Raw genomic sequence first — 17,454 nt, 5'->3', positions numbered from 1 at the left:
TCAAGCAAAAGGGGAAAAAAACATAGTAATGGCTCTCAAATGGTCCGGCCTTCACTGGTTGAGCTACTCGTACTTCAGGAAACCGAAGGTACTCATCGATCTGGCTCCGGCGAGAGTCGCGATTACCTTGTTACGCAAGGGAAACCAATAGACATGTACTGCGAAACCAAAATAGTGTTATTTTCAAATTTTTCTGTTCAGCTTTGTTTGGTTCGAGATATTGGGGTCAAAAGTGAACACTTTTTGGACATTTTGGGCAGGCGCGCGTCCTTGTTTGCTAGCGAGCGGGACGGTACCCACGATTCGAAAACGGTATTTAGGGCTGTTTGAAAACGGCGTAGATTAACGTCATTTAGTGTTAATAAGAATAAAAAGATTATAAAATATTCAAATGATTATAAAACTAGCCTATTGAAGTGAAAGTTGTGTTTGTACTTGGTGTGCCTAGACAATGGCTTGATTTTTGCAATTTGCGTGATTTGTAAAGAAGTAGTAAAGGCATAACTTTTTTGCAATAGGTTATGCTAACAAAACATGCGCGGACTAGAAATAAAAGCAGAAACATTTTTATGTCTTATGTTGATGATTGTTACGGCATTGTTTTTAGATGTACTATGTAACAGCTTATTGTAAGACAAATATATTTAAAATCCAAACTTTCAACGAGTCCAAACTTTGTACTGGCAAACAATAATCGAAATGTGATCTTCACTCGACATTCCAAAATTGGCTTGAAGTTACGATGACTGAACCAATTTTGGGCCGTAAGTTAAGCCAATAATTTCTAGTGCAGATACCAACCTAAAACTCCAATTGGCCAAAAAATGGTGTTGAATGATCAAGAAAACATGTTTAACAGAAACTCGATTGCTAACACCTATAGGTAATAAAATGTAAAAACTAAGAACTACCGCTTAGTCCAGGGGTGCACAACCTGCGGCCGAGTTGACGATTTTGTGCGGCCGTGAACATGTTTATTAAAATATATGTACTGGCGGCCGTGACGTAAAAAAAACTCTTTTGCTTAATATTTTGACTTGCAAACTGCTCTAAATCGATTTTGTAAGAGTGTAAAGAATATTACCAGCCTGGTAACCCTGTGCATTACACTTTATATACGCCTATTGTGTGCAAACAATGCAAATAAACAGTCACCTCTTGCGTCACAATATAGATTGTGACGTCTTAAATAGCTCAGACCGGTCATCAGACTGTTTAGCTCAATCTGTGGATCAAGTTTTAAAAATTATCAGGCCTTTTTGGACGCCATTAGATGGTTTATGTATGTGGGACAAGCCCTATTTTCACATAATCAATTTAAACACAAAACAAGCAGGTAATTGGCGGCCGTGGGTGAAATAAGGATCTGCAATGCGGCCGTCTTAGCAAAAAGGTTGTGCACCACTGGCTTAGTCTAACGGCTTGAACCCTGCAAATTATATGAAATGAAAATGAGATACCACGTTGTATCTTGTATGGCAGGTATTTTGCAGTGGCATACATTGGAACGCGTATTCACTTTGAAGTAATTTCGTCGAATCAAACAGTTTCCTAATTGTTCCAGGGTGATCTGAGACGATCATACCTAGGTTTCCGCTTAGGGTTTGTCTTGAGTGGATATGACCATTCTGTCCCACCTGTATAGAATCAAATCCAATTTCACCTTTTTTGGAGTTGTCAGCAAAAACAGCCTGTGTTGGTACCACATCCTGCGGGTATAGTTGTCAACTACTGCCTTAGCCAAAAACACTTCGCTGAAGGTTCATTTGGAACAAAATTGTTTCATTGCAGAAGCACTAGGCAAAGAATGTACTGTGCTAAAAGAATGTTCAAGCAAGTTTATCCCTATGTAAATAAAGAACTAAATGTAATGCTGAAATTTCTGCACATTGAACGTAGAATCATGAAGCAATCCCCGAATACGCAAACGTACCAACAAGATATTCCAAGAGGGGCGACCGAACGAAGATCCAAAAGCGTAGTTGCTCGTTCGGTTTTCAATTTTTTACATGGTAACATATGTTGTTTGGCAGCTTTCCAAAGGTAAGTGAAGCAATAAGTGTGCCGGACGACAAGGAAACCATCGGACCAACCAATGCTAGCTCTGCTTAGGTACGCAGATAAAAAAGTTGCTCAGAAGCAGAGCAAAAGCATTTTTTCTTGGTAAATATAAGATGTAAGTGTACATATAGTTCTAAAATACGTTTGTTTCCATGCGATACAAAGTTTTACAATTTGTGTGTTTCTCGAGACATGTTGTATAATTGGGTATTTTTTTGACAGAACCATCCTGGAGAAATTTCACAGTATCCTTGCATAGTTCTTAACGACTACAGGCTTTTTATGTGTGCATGCTGTGGGCATCGCTGAACTGAATAATGGTTCAATCTTTGTTGCTTAACTCTATGGTTTGCATGCCACTACTGCTTTAATATCAAGTACCCCCAAGAATTTAAGAACTTTTTATTCATTCTGGAAGACCCCATTTAAGGCAGCATGTTTAACTACTTACAAATGAATATTCATTTTTTTACGTGTAGTGTTCAGTTTTTTCTTTGATGTTTTTTTTTCTCTATTCACTGTGTTTCTTTTTTATTGTTGCCAGTTCCTACAGCATAATAGACACCGAGGTCAAGAAAATCAAACAGGTCCCCTTCTCCGGTCATTCTATCGACAAGTGTGTGCAACGATTCCTCAACAAGAAACACTCTACCGGGACAAACCTCCAGCCGAATTAACCCCTGCCGAGGTAATGCGTCACCCGTTTCTAGGGCCAGTTTCCCATCAAGTCCGCAAGGAACTGGGCCAGTTTATCGACCGCATTGGCAAAGGGAAAATCCGCAAACAAACAACAACGCCTTTTTCCCATCAAAGAACACCGGTAACAATGTCTCGATCTAATGTGGTTTATCGCCTAAATTGCTCATACATTGGTCAAACCCGACACAACATGTGCACACGTGTAATAGAACACTCCAACAGTACAGTACAAAGTCACACGTCTGCTCGCACCTCCAAGAACACCCGACCCACTGCGTTAACTTTTCCGACCCAGATGTTTTAGCAGCATAAAAACCGATACAAATATTCATCCAACAACATCACCCGTAATTGAACAAAGACCAGGAATCAACACCCACTCTACTTGTGTAATATCTAGCGGTCGTGCTTTGCGTCGGATACACCCGTTTGCGTGCCTTCTGTCGCTTTTATTTCTTATAACCTGACGATGAAAATAGCACTTGTCGAAACGTAGTTATGTTCTACACAAATATACTGGCTCTGATTTTTTTTGCTCAAGTTTCTTTTTCATGTTCTGCGTTCCTTTCTTTTTGTCCTTTACTAATAAAGTTGTTTCCTATTGTTTATGTACTGCTCCGTTCTGCAAAATGTGCCGTGTAGCTCTGGAGTCCAGACAACACGCGTGTTGTATGAAGAGTGTGGTGTGTCGTGCAACCACACGGCTAAATGTGTCATGTGTTGTGTACTGCCCGCCGAATAACGCCGATTTGACCGGTTTCGTGTATCATTGTCTGAATAGTAATACATACCGCGACTTCATGATTTCCATCCGGTTAGCGCCATTAATTAACAATCCTCCAACCCTCCGAGTTCCAGGCCTATTTTAACAGTGTTCAGCTGGTTGAGGATATATCTGCTAGATAAAAGCCAAAGCGGTATGTTTATGTTTTAACAGGTTGCGTTTTGTTTTTTTGTCACATGTTGTTTCTGAGTTGTTGAGCAAGTCAACTCAGCGTTAAAAGCTAACGGTCAAGACGCTTCAATAAACAGTGGGGTTTTAATGCCTAATTCTCATGTGGATTTCGAAGCCAAATTTTTAGCTGATTGAGAGGAAAAATCGACCGGGATTGACGTCGGTACAGGTCGAGAAAAGTTCATCTGCTGAAATCTCCAACTTGTTACCAAACATCTCAGTGACTTCGGGTTGGATATTCAAAAGCACATGTTTGACTGTGTAATCGACGGTGCCGCGCTAATGGTAAAATTTGGAAAGTTTTCTCAGGCCGAGCACTAGCAGTGTTTTGCTCGTGCCCTCGATCTTGCTGTAATAGACAAAAATCCTCGTTGAATAATTGCTGACGACACGTCGAACATCGATGACTTGTAAACGTTGAAAGAAAACCGGAAGAGTCCGAATTGCGATGTTAAAACCACAAAGGTCCGGGAAAGCTTTGATGTTTGTACACCTTTGCATAGAACCCCAATTTTTTGCACAAGCCCAAGCTCTTTTACGACCCAGAAAAAAGGATTTTTTTATACGATTCCTGCAGGAAAACTTCGATGAATGCGATTAAACAGATCCCGTCGCGTCTCAACCGTGCAGCAGAAGCCGTTAGAACAAAGCCTGACGAAATACGACACGGACCTGCCGATGATTTTATCCAGCGATCGATTTGTGTCTTTTTCACAAGGCGAATTTGAAGCGCTCCAAGGCAGGTCCCAGGATTTCCTCCCACTAGTGTTGAAGCTGAACGCTCTTTTACTGGAGGTGTTTATTTTGTTTTTTTGTGTAGTCGATTGCGCTTAAATTACATGCGAATTACGACAATAGACCAAACAATTTAGAAAATTACGTCACATTCTGAAAAACAAGAAGTAAATGCGACACTTCCAACTATATTTACTTTCTGTTTCAACTTACTTTTAGAGCGCACTTGTCAGTTGCTTATTTACTTTGCTTTCAAAACAGCGATTTTTAACTTGAGTTGTCGCAACTTGTACCACTTTTCCAGTCAATAGTCACGCTTACGCTTATTTTAAATTTGCTTAATGTAAACAGTAATGGACAAATGTGACATAAAGCAGAAACAGAACGACCGTTAAAAACTCATGATGACATGCAGACAGAAAGCAAAGTGAATGCTGAATTTGCACAAAATCACAGAAGCGAAAGTTCTCAAATGACGAGTATACATTAGTACAGGGGCGGGCAACTTCTCCAGTCGGCGGGCCTGATTTTGGGAACATGGAGTACTTGGCGGCCCGGATTCCTAAATCGGTACATTAATCGCGTATTTATCCACCTATACAAGGAATAAATCGTAGTTAATGTAAACTTTATGTTTAAAGCATAAAAACAGTATTTAATGAATTTTTTACTGTGATGTACTTCAATAGCTGTTTAAGTCAATGAGACATCTGTGGCCGATCAAAGTTGTCAACAAGTTCTTTGGACTCTGGCTACATGAAGGACGTAGAAACCCTTAGTAAAGACTGAACGTGAACATCAGTTAGATTGGAACGCAGCTTTGTCTTGTTAATGTTCATGGTCGAAAATGTATGTTGACCCGAACAGAACAAGTAGTTTCATTGCCATCTTTCTCAAGTTGGCAAACTTGGTTTTTGTGACGCATAAAATTTGTCAATGCTTGCGGATTGGAATTTCTCTTTCAGGGAAGAGTCACACTGCAGATCAATTAACTCCAGCTGTAGAGCATCCGGCACCTTTTCAAAGTCAGTTGTAAAGGATGATATATCAAGATATCAGTAGAAAGTTTCTTAAAGTCCGCAAAACGACGACCAAATTCATTGTCTAGTGAAGATATAATATTAGTGTACTTCTCAGTTATCATCATCTGGGGTGCCATAGTTTTTAGTGTTGGAAAGTGTGTTGTGATATTCTGACTGAGCTGGCGAGAAAACAGTTTTAGCTTCACCCTGAATGCCTTCACTGTTGAGAACATTTCTCTTTAAACACGGCAACACTTTCATTGCACAGCAAACACACTGCTTTCTTGCCAACTTGTGTGAAAAAGTAGTTGGGCATCCAATCTTTGTTAAATTCGCGACACTCATTGTCAACTTTACGTTTCTTTTAAAATCCATGGGAAAATACTTACTGTAAATTCTAAATTAATTTAAAAAACAAAGAATCGAAAAACACACAGAAAAAAGAACTAACAATCACTATTGTAGAATTCAAGCTTTTTTGCCAATTCTACCTTACAGTCGTCTCTTGATTGGCAGAATAAGATAGTCTCAGTTTCAGATGCGGATATTCGCCACCTAATAAACCAAATACAACCAAGAACGTCACAATTGCAATACAGTCCAAACAATTTAATTGATATAACATAAAATTATTCACCACAGCAAATTTAATGCACAAACCACAAACTTAGATGCTGCTGAAGCACTAGCTAGGCTACACGTGTGGAAACAAAGCAAACCGTGAAAGCGGACCACACACAAATGTGCAATGGTAACAACGACAGGAAAGTTTTTGGCTGTTGGTGAGCGTTACTGTCCGTTACAACTATAATTTGACATAGTAAGCAAGTAGTGGGGGATTGCGGCGGACTGTGGCCGCGGGCCACATTATCATGTAAGATCGGAAACTGTCCGCGGGCCGTATGTTGCCCGCGCCTGCTTTAGTACCTTAGAATACGCGCTTCAAACCATCATCGAGAATTTTGAAGAGACATTCATTTGGCAATCGGTTTGACGAAGTCCGGTGGTCCAAGTGTCCGACCAAAGTGCTTCAATAAAACATTTTCTCGGCAGACAAATGTGTACAAAATACGTAATAAAAGATGTGGAACAATGGGTAAAATCTCCAGGTTTGAATAAAGGTTTTAAAAGATGACATTGCCAGATTAATTGACTGTGCAACGAAAGAAGATTTTTATGGAAAGTTTTTTCCACCACCGGGCCACTTTCCTTGATTATGTGAGAAAAATTCTTCATTATGACCTGCTCAATAATTGAAATTTTTCTATTTGAATCAGGTGATGTTTGCCTCGTTGGCAAAACGCATAGGTTCAATAAGGTTGTGTATAAGTTGAATAAAAATAATTTAAAACCTGAAAAATCGAAATAATGTCACCCGTCACGCCGAAGAAACATACAACTTCCAATGCAACTTATCAGACAAAGTCGATGTACTGCTTTCACAAATTAGTCACAATAAAGATGAAATGTCCTCAAAACTAAATTCTGTTTTGAATGAGCTGCAAATCATAAAAAAGAGCCAAACATTTTTGTCTAGTAAGTATGATTTTATTGAAAAGAAGCTTCTCAGCACAGAAGACGAACTAAAAACCATCAAAAAAGAAAACATACACTTTAGAGGAAATGAAGCAGATGAAAAAGGACATAGAGAAAAATAAAAATGAAATTAATGCACTGGAACAATACAGCAGACGAGACTGCTTGGAAATAAAAGGAGTCCCACACAATAACAATGAATGCACAGATGAAATTGTCATTGCTGTTGCAAAACGCCTGGATATCACACTTAAAAAGGAAAACATTTGTGTATCCCACAGACTCTCACAAAAGAAAGACCAAAACACATCTTCTGCACCTATTATTGTAAAGTTTGCAAGCAGAAAAATAAAGGACGAAATGTTTAACAATCGGTCAAAATCGTTTAAAGCAAGGGTGTCTGAAGCTGATGCACACAAACCACGGATTTACATAAATGAAAGTTTGACAAAAGCAAATAAAAAAATGTTCTACCAATGCCTTCAATTTAAAAGGCAAAATGGATTCAAATTTATATGGACAAGAAATGGAACCATTCTCATGAAAAAGAATGAAACATCTGCCACTATTGCAGTCCACAATACAGCGGACATGATGAAACACAAGATTTCGCCATCAGCAGAAATGTCCTGAAGCACCAACTGGTAATACAAGTCAGTATGTACTCTTTATGTTGTTGTTTGTTTTTTTTTGCTTGTTGCTGTGTTCAGTTTGTAATTTTTTTTTTTCAATGTTACTATGTTCATTCCTTAATGTATCGTACAATAACCTGAAACAAAACACCCTGAAAGTAATATGACTAATGTTAAAGAATCAAAATGCTTAAACATGGAAGAGTTCAAAATGCTAATAGAGACAACAACCACTTCTGACCTGACACTACTTCACTTCAATGTTAGAAGTCTTGTGTGCAATTTACATATCTTGGAAGAATTTTTGCAAACAGCTGATGTTAAGCCACATGTAATAGCAATAACTGAAACAAAATTACATGCAAACACTACAGCTAACATATCATTAAATGGATACACCTTTCTGCATAACGACTCACCAACAAAAGCAGGAGGTGTTGGATTATATATCAGGGCAAATTTGTTGTACCAAGTTACAGAGAACATTATCACATTAACATGCCAAAATGTGAAAATCTCTGGATTGAGCTGCAGCTAAACAACAATAAAACAATGGTGATTGGTGTTATATATAGACATCCTGGACCAAATATCTTATCGTTTTCTGCAAACTTTGAGGCATGTTTGTTTAAATTAAACAAAAAAAATGACAAGTACTATATCCTTGGTGATTTTAACATTAATACCCTATCTAACACATTTATGATACAACAATATAAATCAATGACAACAAGTCTGAGTGCAAAATTGATAATTACGATTCCTTCCCATATTTCACCCTTTAACACAATGTCAGCAATTGACCACATTTATACGAACAATACTGATGACATAATTATACCAGGTTTGGTCTCTTTTGATATATCTGACCATTTGCCATTATTTACCATAGTAAAAAACTGCAGTCTGGTACAATCGAAAAAGACACAACTTACCAGAGATTACAGACATTTTAACATCGACGACTTTTTATGTGATGTGTACAGCACATGTATAGACAGGATTAACCTTCATCAATCCATAGATAAAAAGTTTGAAAACTTAATTAGTGCTTTCCAACAAGTAATTAACCATCATGCCCCCTTATCTAAATCCATCAGAAAGTCTGCAAAACAAATAAAACCATGGTTCAGTAAAGAAATCTTATTGTCAATAAAAAAGAAAAACAAACTTTATAAACAGTGTTAGCGAGTGGCAAAGTAAGTGACAAATATAAGCAATATGCAAAGAAGCTAAAAACTGTTATAAGATGTGCAAAGCAAAACTACTTCAAAAAGTCATTTGACCAAAATCGCAATAGCACTAGAAAAACATGGCAACTCATCAACAAAATTATTTCGCGCAAGCATGTTGCATCTCAACAAGCAACTCAGATAGTTTATCAAAATAACACACTCACCAATCCAACAGACATCGCACACACTTTCAACTTGCATTTTTCAAACATAGGCATTGATATGGCATCACAGATTAGAACCACAACAACCCTGCCAAAGACATATCTTAAACATCCCACTCCAAATTCCTTCCAATTTTATGATATAAACATACAGGATGTGTACAACACCATTCATGATCTTGACTCAAAGAAAGCAACAGGCCCATACAACATTCCCATTCATCTGATTAAGCTAGCAGCTCCTTCCCTCGCACCGATTTTGTGTACACTGTTTAATGAATCAGTACAGGCTGGCTCATTTCCGAATTGCCTTAAAGTTGCCAAAGTTATCCCTGTGTTCAAAGGTGGTTGTTCCAAACAATTGGGCAACTACCGACCAATATCACTTCTTCCAACCTTTTCAAAAATATTTGAAAAAATTATTTACGAGCGCATGACAACTTATCTGAACAAATTTAAAATATTAACAAAATTTCAATCCGGCTTTAGACCACTTCATTCAACAACTCTAACAGTGGCAGAAATTCACAACAGAATAATTTCAGCATTGGAGAAGAGACTCCACACGTGTACTATTTTTCTCGATTTAGCAAAAGCTTTTGATACTGTGAACCACTGGCGCCCACTTACGGGGAGGCGGGGAGGCGCCGCCTCCCCGCGTATTTGCATTCCCAACCACGTCACAAGCAAGATTTGCAAATTAAATATATTTTGTTCTTTTACTGCCCTCTCTACAATATATTATTTACCCGAATGCATAGTGTTACGTCATAGACGCAAGGTAAGTCAATGATCAGACGTTGATGTTCCAAAGTTTATTCTTTAAAATCAAGCCAACAGAATCATGAGTAAGCAGCCGACAATAAAAAGCTTTTTCCGTCAAACTTCCGAGGTAAATGTTACAGTGGCGCCCGTATGCAGTGACAGAGTGGTAGTACTAATTAGATTTTTAGAAAAACAACAACACAGAGTTGAAGGATTGGTTGCAAGGCGATAAAAAATACAGATGGCTGAGTCATCGCATACAAAATGAAATAATACAAATTTGTGCATTTGCTGTTACCAAAAAAATTGTTTCTGAAGTGAACGATGCTAAGTTTTTCAGTATTATAAGCGACGAGACGACGGACATTTCATGCAAGGAACAAGTTTCTGTGTGCATACGCTTCGTGACTGAGCAACTTGAAATAAAAGAAAGTTTGCTCGGGCTGTATTCAACAGCATCAACCAGCGCTGAAAGTCTAGTTGCAGTAATTATTGGTGCTCTGAATGAACATCATATTGACATAAATAATTGCCGTGGACAGTCATATGATGGTGCAGCAAACATGCGAGGGAACATAAGTGGCGTGCAGGCACGAATTCGGCGAATAAACCCGTTAGCCACATTTATTTACTGTGCCGGTCACCAGTTGAATCTTGTTGTACAAGAAGCTCTGAATTTGCACACAGAAGCAATTACTGCGATATCTGTTCTTAGCAGTGTGGTTAAGTTTATTAAGTCTTCTCCTAAAAGATTGGCAATGTTTTCCAATTTCAACGTTGGCAATGAAAATGAGTGTTTGTCAAAGAGTCTTCGTCCATTGTGCCCCACCAGGTGGGTTCTTCGCTTGCCTGCTCTGGAATCATTTTTGCAGATTTATGAAAAAATTCTAGATTGGCTTGAAAGTTTGCAATCCGAAACTTCGATAGATGTGGTTACACGTTCAAATGCGCGCTCTCATCTTGGTTCCCTGGAAAAGTTTTCGACTTACTTTATGCTGCGTCTAATGGAAAGATTTTTGATTCCCGTTCATCCAGTTCACACTAAAATGCAACTTAGAAATACAACTGTGGCCGAAGTTCAGGAAATGATTGGAGACTGGTAAACACGTTTTCAGAGGAGAGTGCTTCCGACAAAAATGCGGAAGCCTTTGTACAATCTGTAGTGGATTCAGCGAGTCAACTTAAAATATCTGAACCAGTTGTTGCATCAATTTGACTCCCCTTCATTATTACAAAAATATTTACACAGAAATGTATCGCTTGGCAAACTGTGCACTTGTTAACCAATTTTCTAGAGAAAATTTGGCAAAAGTTCGGTTGATGGAGGACACACTTCTTTGCAAACAAGTTGACCAGGCACAGTTAATTGAAAACTTTCCCGACGTCAACTGCAATCGCCTTTCCTTGGAAGTCCAGTATTTCCAAAATTACCTTCAGCATCTCCACATTTCGAAACCAACAATTGGAAACATTATTGAAATATTTCCGACCCTTAAATACGCCCATCCAAACATGACAACTCTTCTTCGTTTGTATATGTGTTTGCCATCCACTTCTTGCGAGGCAGAAAGATCTTTTAGCACTCTACGTCGAATTAAAACGTACTTGCGTTCCACCATGTCACAGGAACGTCTCAACAGCACCTGCATTTTAAGCACCCACAAGGAAATTGTTGACTCTCTTGATGTGGATCAACTTGTCACTGAGTTTGCTGCTCAGAATCCAATTAGACAAAACACATTTTGTCAATGAGCAATAAAGCATTTCTGTTCTTTCCTTGTAAATAAAATCAACATTTCACAATTTACTAGTTTCTATATGAAAAAAGCAGTGTGTAAATAAACTACACGCACGCGGCACGACGTAAGATATAAACTAATTGCAACATAATACAAAGCATTCAGCAAGCAGGCAGTTGACGTCACCCAATAGAATACTAATTGTCTTAAGGACTGTTGCGTCACATGACGATTGTTACGTTTAACTGATAAAACTAAATTTACGCCGCTTGGTTAAAACGACGTAACAGTAAGTTTAACCTTCCAGTTCCAGAAGTCATGTCGTGTACGTTACCAGCGTTTAGCATTAACTTGTGAGTAGTAGTTTTGCAGGTTAAAAATACTTGCCAAAGTACTTTTAAATTGCGTTACCACCACGTGCGGAAATTATTACGTCATCAGTTAATGTTGACCGAGTCGTGTATGGGCGTTTACGTGTAAAAAGCTGGGAGCCGGCGTTTTTTGTACTATGTTAGGTTAGAAAGTTTTGCTTCAGCCTCCCCGCATATTTTTTCAAGTGGGCGCCTATGCTGTGAACCACAATATACTTCTTCAAAAACTTGAACACTATGGATTTCGAGGACTTGTACACAAATTTTTTAAAAGTTATTTAACAAATCGAAAACAATGTACTTTTTGTCATGGACAACAATCACAATATTGTGATGTGACATGTGGAATCCCGCAGGGGTCAGCTCTCGGCCCTCTGCTTTTCTTACTCTACATCAGTGATCTTCCCCTTGCATCCGATTTTGAAACTAGACTATTCGCAGATGACACCTGCCTTACAATGTCGTCTAAAAATATCCAAATGTTGCAGACATCAGCAAATAAACAGTTTGGTAAGGTTGATGAATGGATGAGAGCCAATCAGCTATCAATCAACTATAGGAAAACCAAGTACATGATGTTTTCCAACCAAAATAGTTCTTTTCAATCCCAATGCAAAATCTCTGTAGATGGGGTGGAACTACAGAAAACCGATTCAGTCAAATATCTAGGTGTGATCTTAGACGAAAAAATGTCATGGGTTCCACACATATGCTACATTAGAAATAAAATTTCAGCAGTCTCCGGAGTTTTTTCAAAGTTGAAACATTATGTGCAGATGAAAACCCTTAAAAACCTGTACTATTCACTAGTACACCCACACCTCCTTTATGGGTTGTTATCTTGGGGCTTTGCCACCAAAACACACATGCAACAAATACAAGTCCTGCAAAATAGGATTTTAAAAATTATTACCAACAGCCCTTGGCACTGCTCTACAAACAATTTATACCTAAAAACAAATATTTTAAAAATATGTGATATGCACGATATGGAACTAGCCAAATTTGTATTTCACTTTAAACACAATAAGTTACCTACATTATTCGATGAACTCTTTATTTCCGCATCAACTATTCATAAACATGCAACAAGACATGCAGTCAAACAAAAGTTTTTCATTCCAAGAGTTTTTTCCAGTCGCGGCCAACATACGCTTCGGTATAAATGCACAAAAGTGTGGAATGATTTACCTTGCAAAATTACCAATGCAAAAGCCGGATTGGCTGCGTTTAAGCGAAATCTTAAGCTCTTTTTTCTGGACACATACTTAAAGCAACAATCACAATGAAGTCCATCGCAGTTCGTGCACGTGGTATCTGGTATGTTAGGTATGCAGTACCACGAGGTCCACTGTTTACATACCACGGGGTGTTTTGCTATAATTACTGCCTTTATTGCTTCCAATGTTCTTCATTGATTACCCTGCCCGCTGAGTCTTTTCTCTCCGCAGCGCGCAATAATTGCCTACAGCTGATTGCAATAATACCCTGTTTTGCTCGTTTCCTTTTCATTTTGTGGTTGATTTATTTTCACAGCGCTTCATAATTACTTACTTTAGTTGCCGATACGACATCTTATTTCAAATAGTTAGGGTCAGCTATAAGTTATAACCACGTGTGGTTCAAGCTGATCCTTTTTTGTTTGCAACGCTTTTCTTGTTCTGTTTACTGTAAATTATTACGAATATTTACGGGCGCTGTAAACAAAATAAAATAGAATTGAATAAACAATATTGCTAAAAGCATGTAACATAAAGTCTGCAACTGAGCACAAACAACTTCCTTTTGGCGTTATTGAGATGATATTTGTTGTGGAACGCAACCGCGCTATTCCGAGCACGCGGCTCGAGGCATTCTTGTGTTATTTTAATTGCTATGCGTTGTGTGTGTGTACGCGCTTGATTTGTGCCTACTGCAGGAATGTAATTGGTGCGTTTGCAATTACCTCGTGAGCCTATAAAAGGCTGTTCACTTACTACGTTACTATTCTATTTTACTGTTTTCGAATGAATACAACCTAAGTTACAACAAGCAAACTGTTCTTATTTGGACTCTGTAAAGAAACAAGGCGCAAACGTGATTGAAAACACAACAATATTCATGCAAGTGCAGAACGTCTCCGAGGAGTTACGGGTTTAACAAAGAATTTGTTTTAGATCAGATTTCACATTGCCGCCTATAATAAGTTTAAAACATTGTACGTATTTGCTAAGCAAACAAAAGTTCTATCAAATTCTTGCCAATCAAACATTTGTTTGCGAAACGACTATTTGTTGATTTAAACAAATGAAAATGAAACTTAAGAACTATGCAGATGTCTATCGGTTTTACCCTGGTAAGTAGGTTTGTTATCACAAATATGAAAAGCAACCGGAGCTTTGTGACGTAGAGAATGTATACTTAGTTTGATTAAAATATTATCATAAAATTTGTTTTCAGGGTTCAGAAGTATCATCGATGATATTAGTCGCGTGGTTAGGAAGACCAAATTCCATGTTTTCGTTAGACAATTATTCATGTGAAGTTTGACCGATACCGTTGTATTGGATAGCAAACCAGTTCACTTTTCACCAAACCGTATCAAAAACAAAACAACACTTTGTGCCAGAAAAACTTGGGAAATGAAACACCAAAACAATTGTGCCTTGTCTCTTGAAAGGTTCGCATCGCGCTGCATTAAAATACTAAAAATGCATTAATAAACTGTCTTGTGATGTTTGTTGAGTCGGGCAACAGCGATTTAACCTCAAATGAAGACAGTGTTATAGAAAAAAAAATAGATGAAAGCGAGATTAAGGCTTTGCAAAAAAATTTCGACAGGTAGAAAAAAAAACAGTGTCGGAGAAAAGTCACGTTTTTCTATTACTACGTGGGCCGTTCACCGGGCAAGCTGAGAAGCTCCCGTTCCACTTGTTGCGAAACCGTAGCTCTTCAAACTAAACATCCACGTTTTTCATTTCGCAGCTGATCCACAAGAAACGGCTGAGTGATATTGTGTCGAAGCAATACGGCGTTTGTAAAGAACCTAACATACTTATTCTGCATCTCCACAAAAACCACGTCAGCTTTGTAAATTTGGACAAGAAGAGGTCGAGAATGGACCACGCGGCGTTCGCGGATGTAATATACGGTTTGACACCAGGACTGGGAAACCAACCTGGATCAAATCCAAGCATGGGGTCAGTCAAAAAGATTTGAGTTGCGGGAGCATCTAGGGGTGATTCTGCGGTTCAACCCGACAGCACTGGAATGTAAGTTACTAATTTCCCAGCTTAAAGAATGCGTGTAGAATTTCTTTTCTTTTTTGCTAAGTACATATAGTAACTGTTTAATCCTTATTTTTGTTAAAACATGGTGTTTAACATTTCATTATTATCTTAGTCTATGTTTATCTTGTTTTGATATGTGCAGACCACTAACTGGAGTTCGGGGCCATCTGGGGATCATCCCGCGGTTCAACCCGGCACCAGTGGAATATGTAAGGTAGTACTTTTTGGTTGATAGGTTTATTGAACATGTGTTGAATTTCTCCTTTTTATTTAAAGAACTTAAGGAGTTAAATTCATTCAAAGGTGAACGAATAATTTTATTGTATATATAGATCAATTAGCACTGTCGCCAGAGGGTGATGACGGAGATTTCGCTGCCCTGCTTAGAGAATATTAACAGAGTTATGGCTATATATGTGATTTGTCTGGAAACATATAAGTTTTCTTCAAAAATTGTTTGTTTTCTTTAGGGTGACGATTGATGACAATGACCACCATTGCCACATGCCATCTTGGGGAGTAGTTACATTTGCGTTTCTCCTCTACTAGTATTCCTACAACATGCTATTTTCGATTGTAGTCTCCGTCAGATCGGTCGTGCACGACGAATCACTGTTGGATCAACCCCTACTCTACACCCCTAAAAAGATTTGATCGCGACATTGTGAAATGACATCCGTTCCCACCATCGCATTGGTAGCGCACAGGGTACGTTCAAATACCGACTGCCAATAACAGCAAGGTTTGGCTTTATCCTAGGGAATCTTAAAAACATGGAACGTTTTGTTTTCATGTCAAAACAACAATTTTATTGTTTTCGACTTGCCGGTGCTTGTGCGCGGGTCCGTAGAGCACCTATCTGATGTTTTAGAACGCGACGCTCTCGCATAGGCACAGTCTCAGCGCGAGAACAGCTCCTGGACGTTCGCAAAGCCCGAAAGCTCTTACCTCTTCAGAAATACCTTGATGTTCTTAAAACCAAGGTTTAGATAGCGAGTGTACACAAATGGCAAATCCGGGATGGGATCAGCTATTTCTACCCAGAACGTAAGTGTTAGCTGATGGCATTTTAATCATTCCATTGGACATTTAAACACCACCCTTCTATTTTGCACACTGCTTGCTTTCATGTTATTGTTTGTTTTCGTGATTTTTGCAAAAAGGGTAAAAATCTGTGCTTTAACTTTGTGTTGTGTTTGTTTCATGATTTCGCAACAAAGGAAAAAAACATGGCTGCTTTACTTTCATTACCAGTTTTAAAGAAAGATCACTACACGTAACTTTGTGTTATTGTTTGTTTTCGTGATTTTTGCAAAAAGGGGGAAAAATCTGTGCTTTAACTTTGTGTTGTTGTTTGATTCATGATTTCGCAACGAAGAAAGATCAGTACACGTAACCTTGTGTTGTTGTTTGTTTCGTGATAAACGAAAAACATTACTGCTTTACTTTCAAAATCATTTTTTAAAGAAAGATCAGAACATGGCTGAAAAAGCTATGAAGGAGCTCTATTGTCATCCCATGTGCAGCCACTTTCTTGTAGCCTCTGGATTTTTTCGTCACTGACCAAATGGCAAACTGAAGAAAGTCACCTGGTTGATTTTATATGTAAACTTCTTGGGTGCACGAATGTGCCAGTTAAGGAAAAAAAAGTCACCGAGTCCGATTTTTACGTGGACAAACTATTACCTCCAACACACAATCAAACAAAATGTGCAGAGATTTTCACCAAAAAAATCTGTCAGTTCCCGAGTTACCACCCAACATCACAGCGATTCTCTAAATCAGCCATTCATCACAGTTCTATATAGGAGGTTGCATTATGTTATTTCTCAACATGAAAACGAATCGGCTGGACATCATCGTGAAATCGTAATAAACAAGGTATAATTTTGTACAACGCAAAACTCGTTCATCTCTTCATAAAAACCTTATCATAACATTTCAAGAAACAACATTGTGTATGTTGATACCACTGGCAACATCATACTCGATGAAACATACTGTGTAATGTTGTGCGCAAAAGTGTGCAGGAAAATGAGTTTTCCACGGTTGATGGGTACTCATAAACATTATCATCTCTGAGATCAAGTCACAAATACATAAATAAGCTGTCACAAATACAATACATAAATCACAAATACATATTTACACCTTTGTGGCAAATCGCTGCGGGACAACATAAAGAAATCAGTTTTAAATGAAGGCACATGTTGTACTGCTAAAGTGTTGAGCAGAGCTGGTAAGGCATCTGGGAAGTTAGGAAATTCATTT

At 38.3% G+C, this 17,454-nt stretch overlaps 1 protein-coding gene and 1 long non-coding RNA gene across 5 annotated transcripts; one reads left to right on the top strand and one right to left on the bottom strand.

Moving 5' to 3' along the window:
- Positions 1-7,095: 7,095 nt before the first annotated feature.
- On the top strand, positions 7,096-7,641 carry LOC145219692 (uncharacterized). Its single transcript, XM_080087019.1, has one exon. The coding sequence runs from the start codon at positions 7,096-7,098 to the stop codon at positions 7,639-7,641; it is 546 nt and encodes a 181-aa protein (XP_079943145.1).
- A 175-nt stretch (positions 7,642-7,816) lies between these two features.
- LOC145218749 (uncharacterized) lies at positions 7,817-14,022 on the bottom strand. 4 transcript variants are annotated; one of them, XR_013857720.1, is made up of 4 exons: positions 12,216-14,022; positions 8,576-8,745; positions 8,060-8,174; positions 7,817-7,984 (listed from the first exon to the last, which is right to left on the bottom strand). It is a non-coding gene; the product is annotated as an uncharacterized LOC145218749 (long non-coding RNA). The 4 variants fall into 4 exon arrangements; XR_013857718.1 differs by having other exon boundaries at positions 7,817-8,174; positions 12,954-13,927; XR_013857717.1 differs by having other exon boundaries at positions 7,817-8,174; positions 12,216-13,919.
- Between the last annotated feature and the right edge of the window lie 3,432 nt (positions 14,023-17,454).

The sequence above is a fragment of the Phallusia mammillata genome, chromosome 3, assembly GCF_965637545.1.
Source record: "Phallusia mammillata chromosome 3, kaPhaMamm4.hap1.1, whole genome shotgun sequence".
Classification (NCBI taxonomy): domain Eukaryota; kingdom Metazoa; phylum Chordata; class Ascidiacea; order Phlebobranchia; family Ascidiidae; genus Phallusia; species Phallusia mammillata.
This window is presented reverse-complemented; position numbering and strand designations above follow the sequence as displayed.

Excerpts from the sequence above, each read along its gene's own strand:
- LOC145219692 (XM_080087019.1), top strand. The coding sequence starts at position 7,096 with ATGAAGCAGATGAAAAAGGACATAGAGAAAAATAAAAATGAAATTAAT.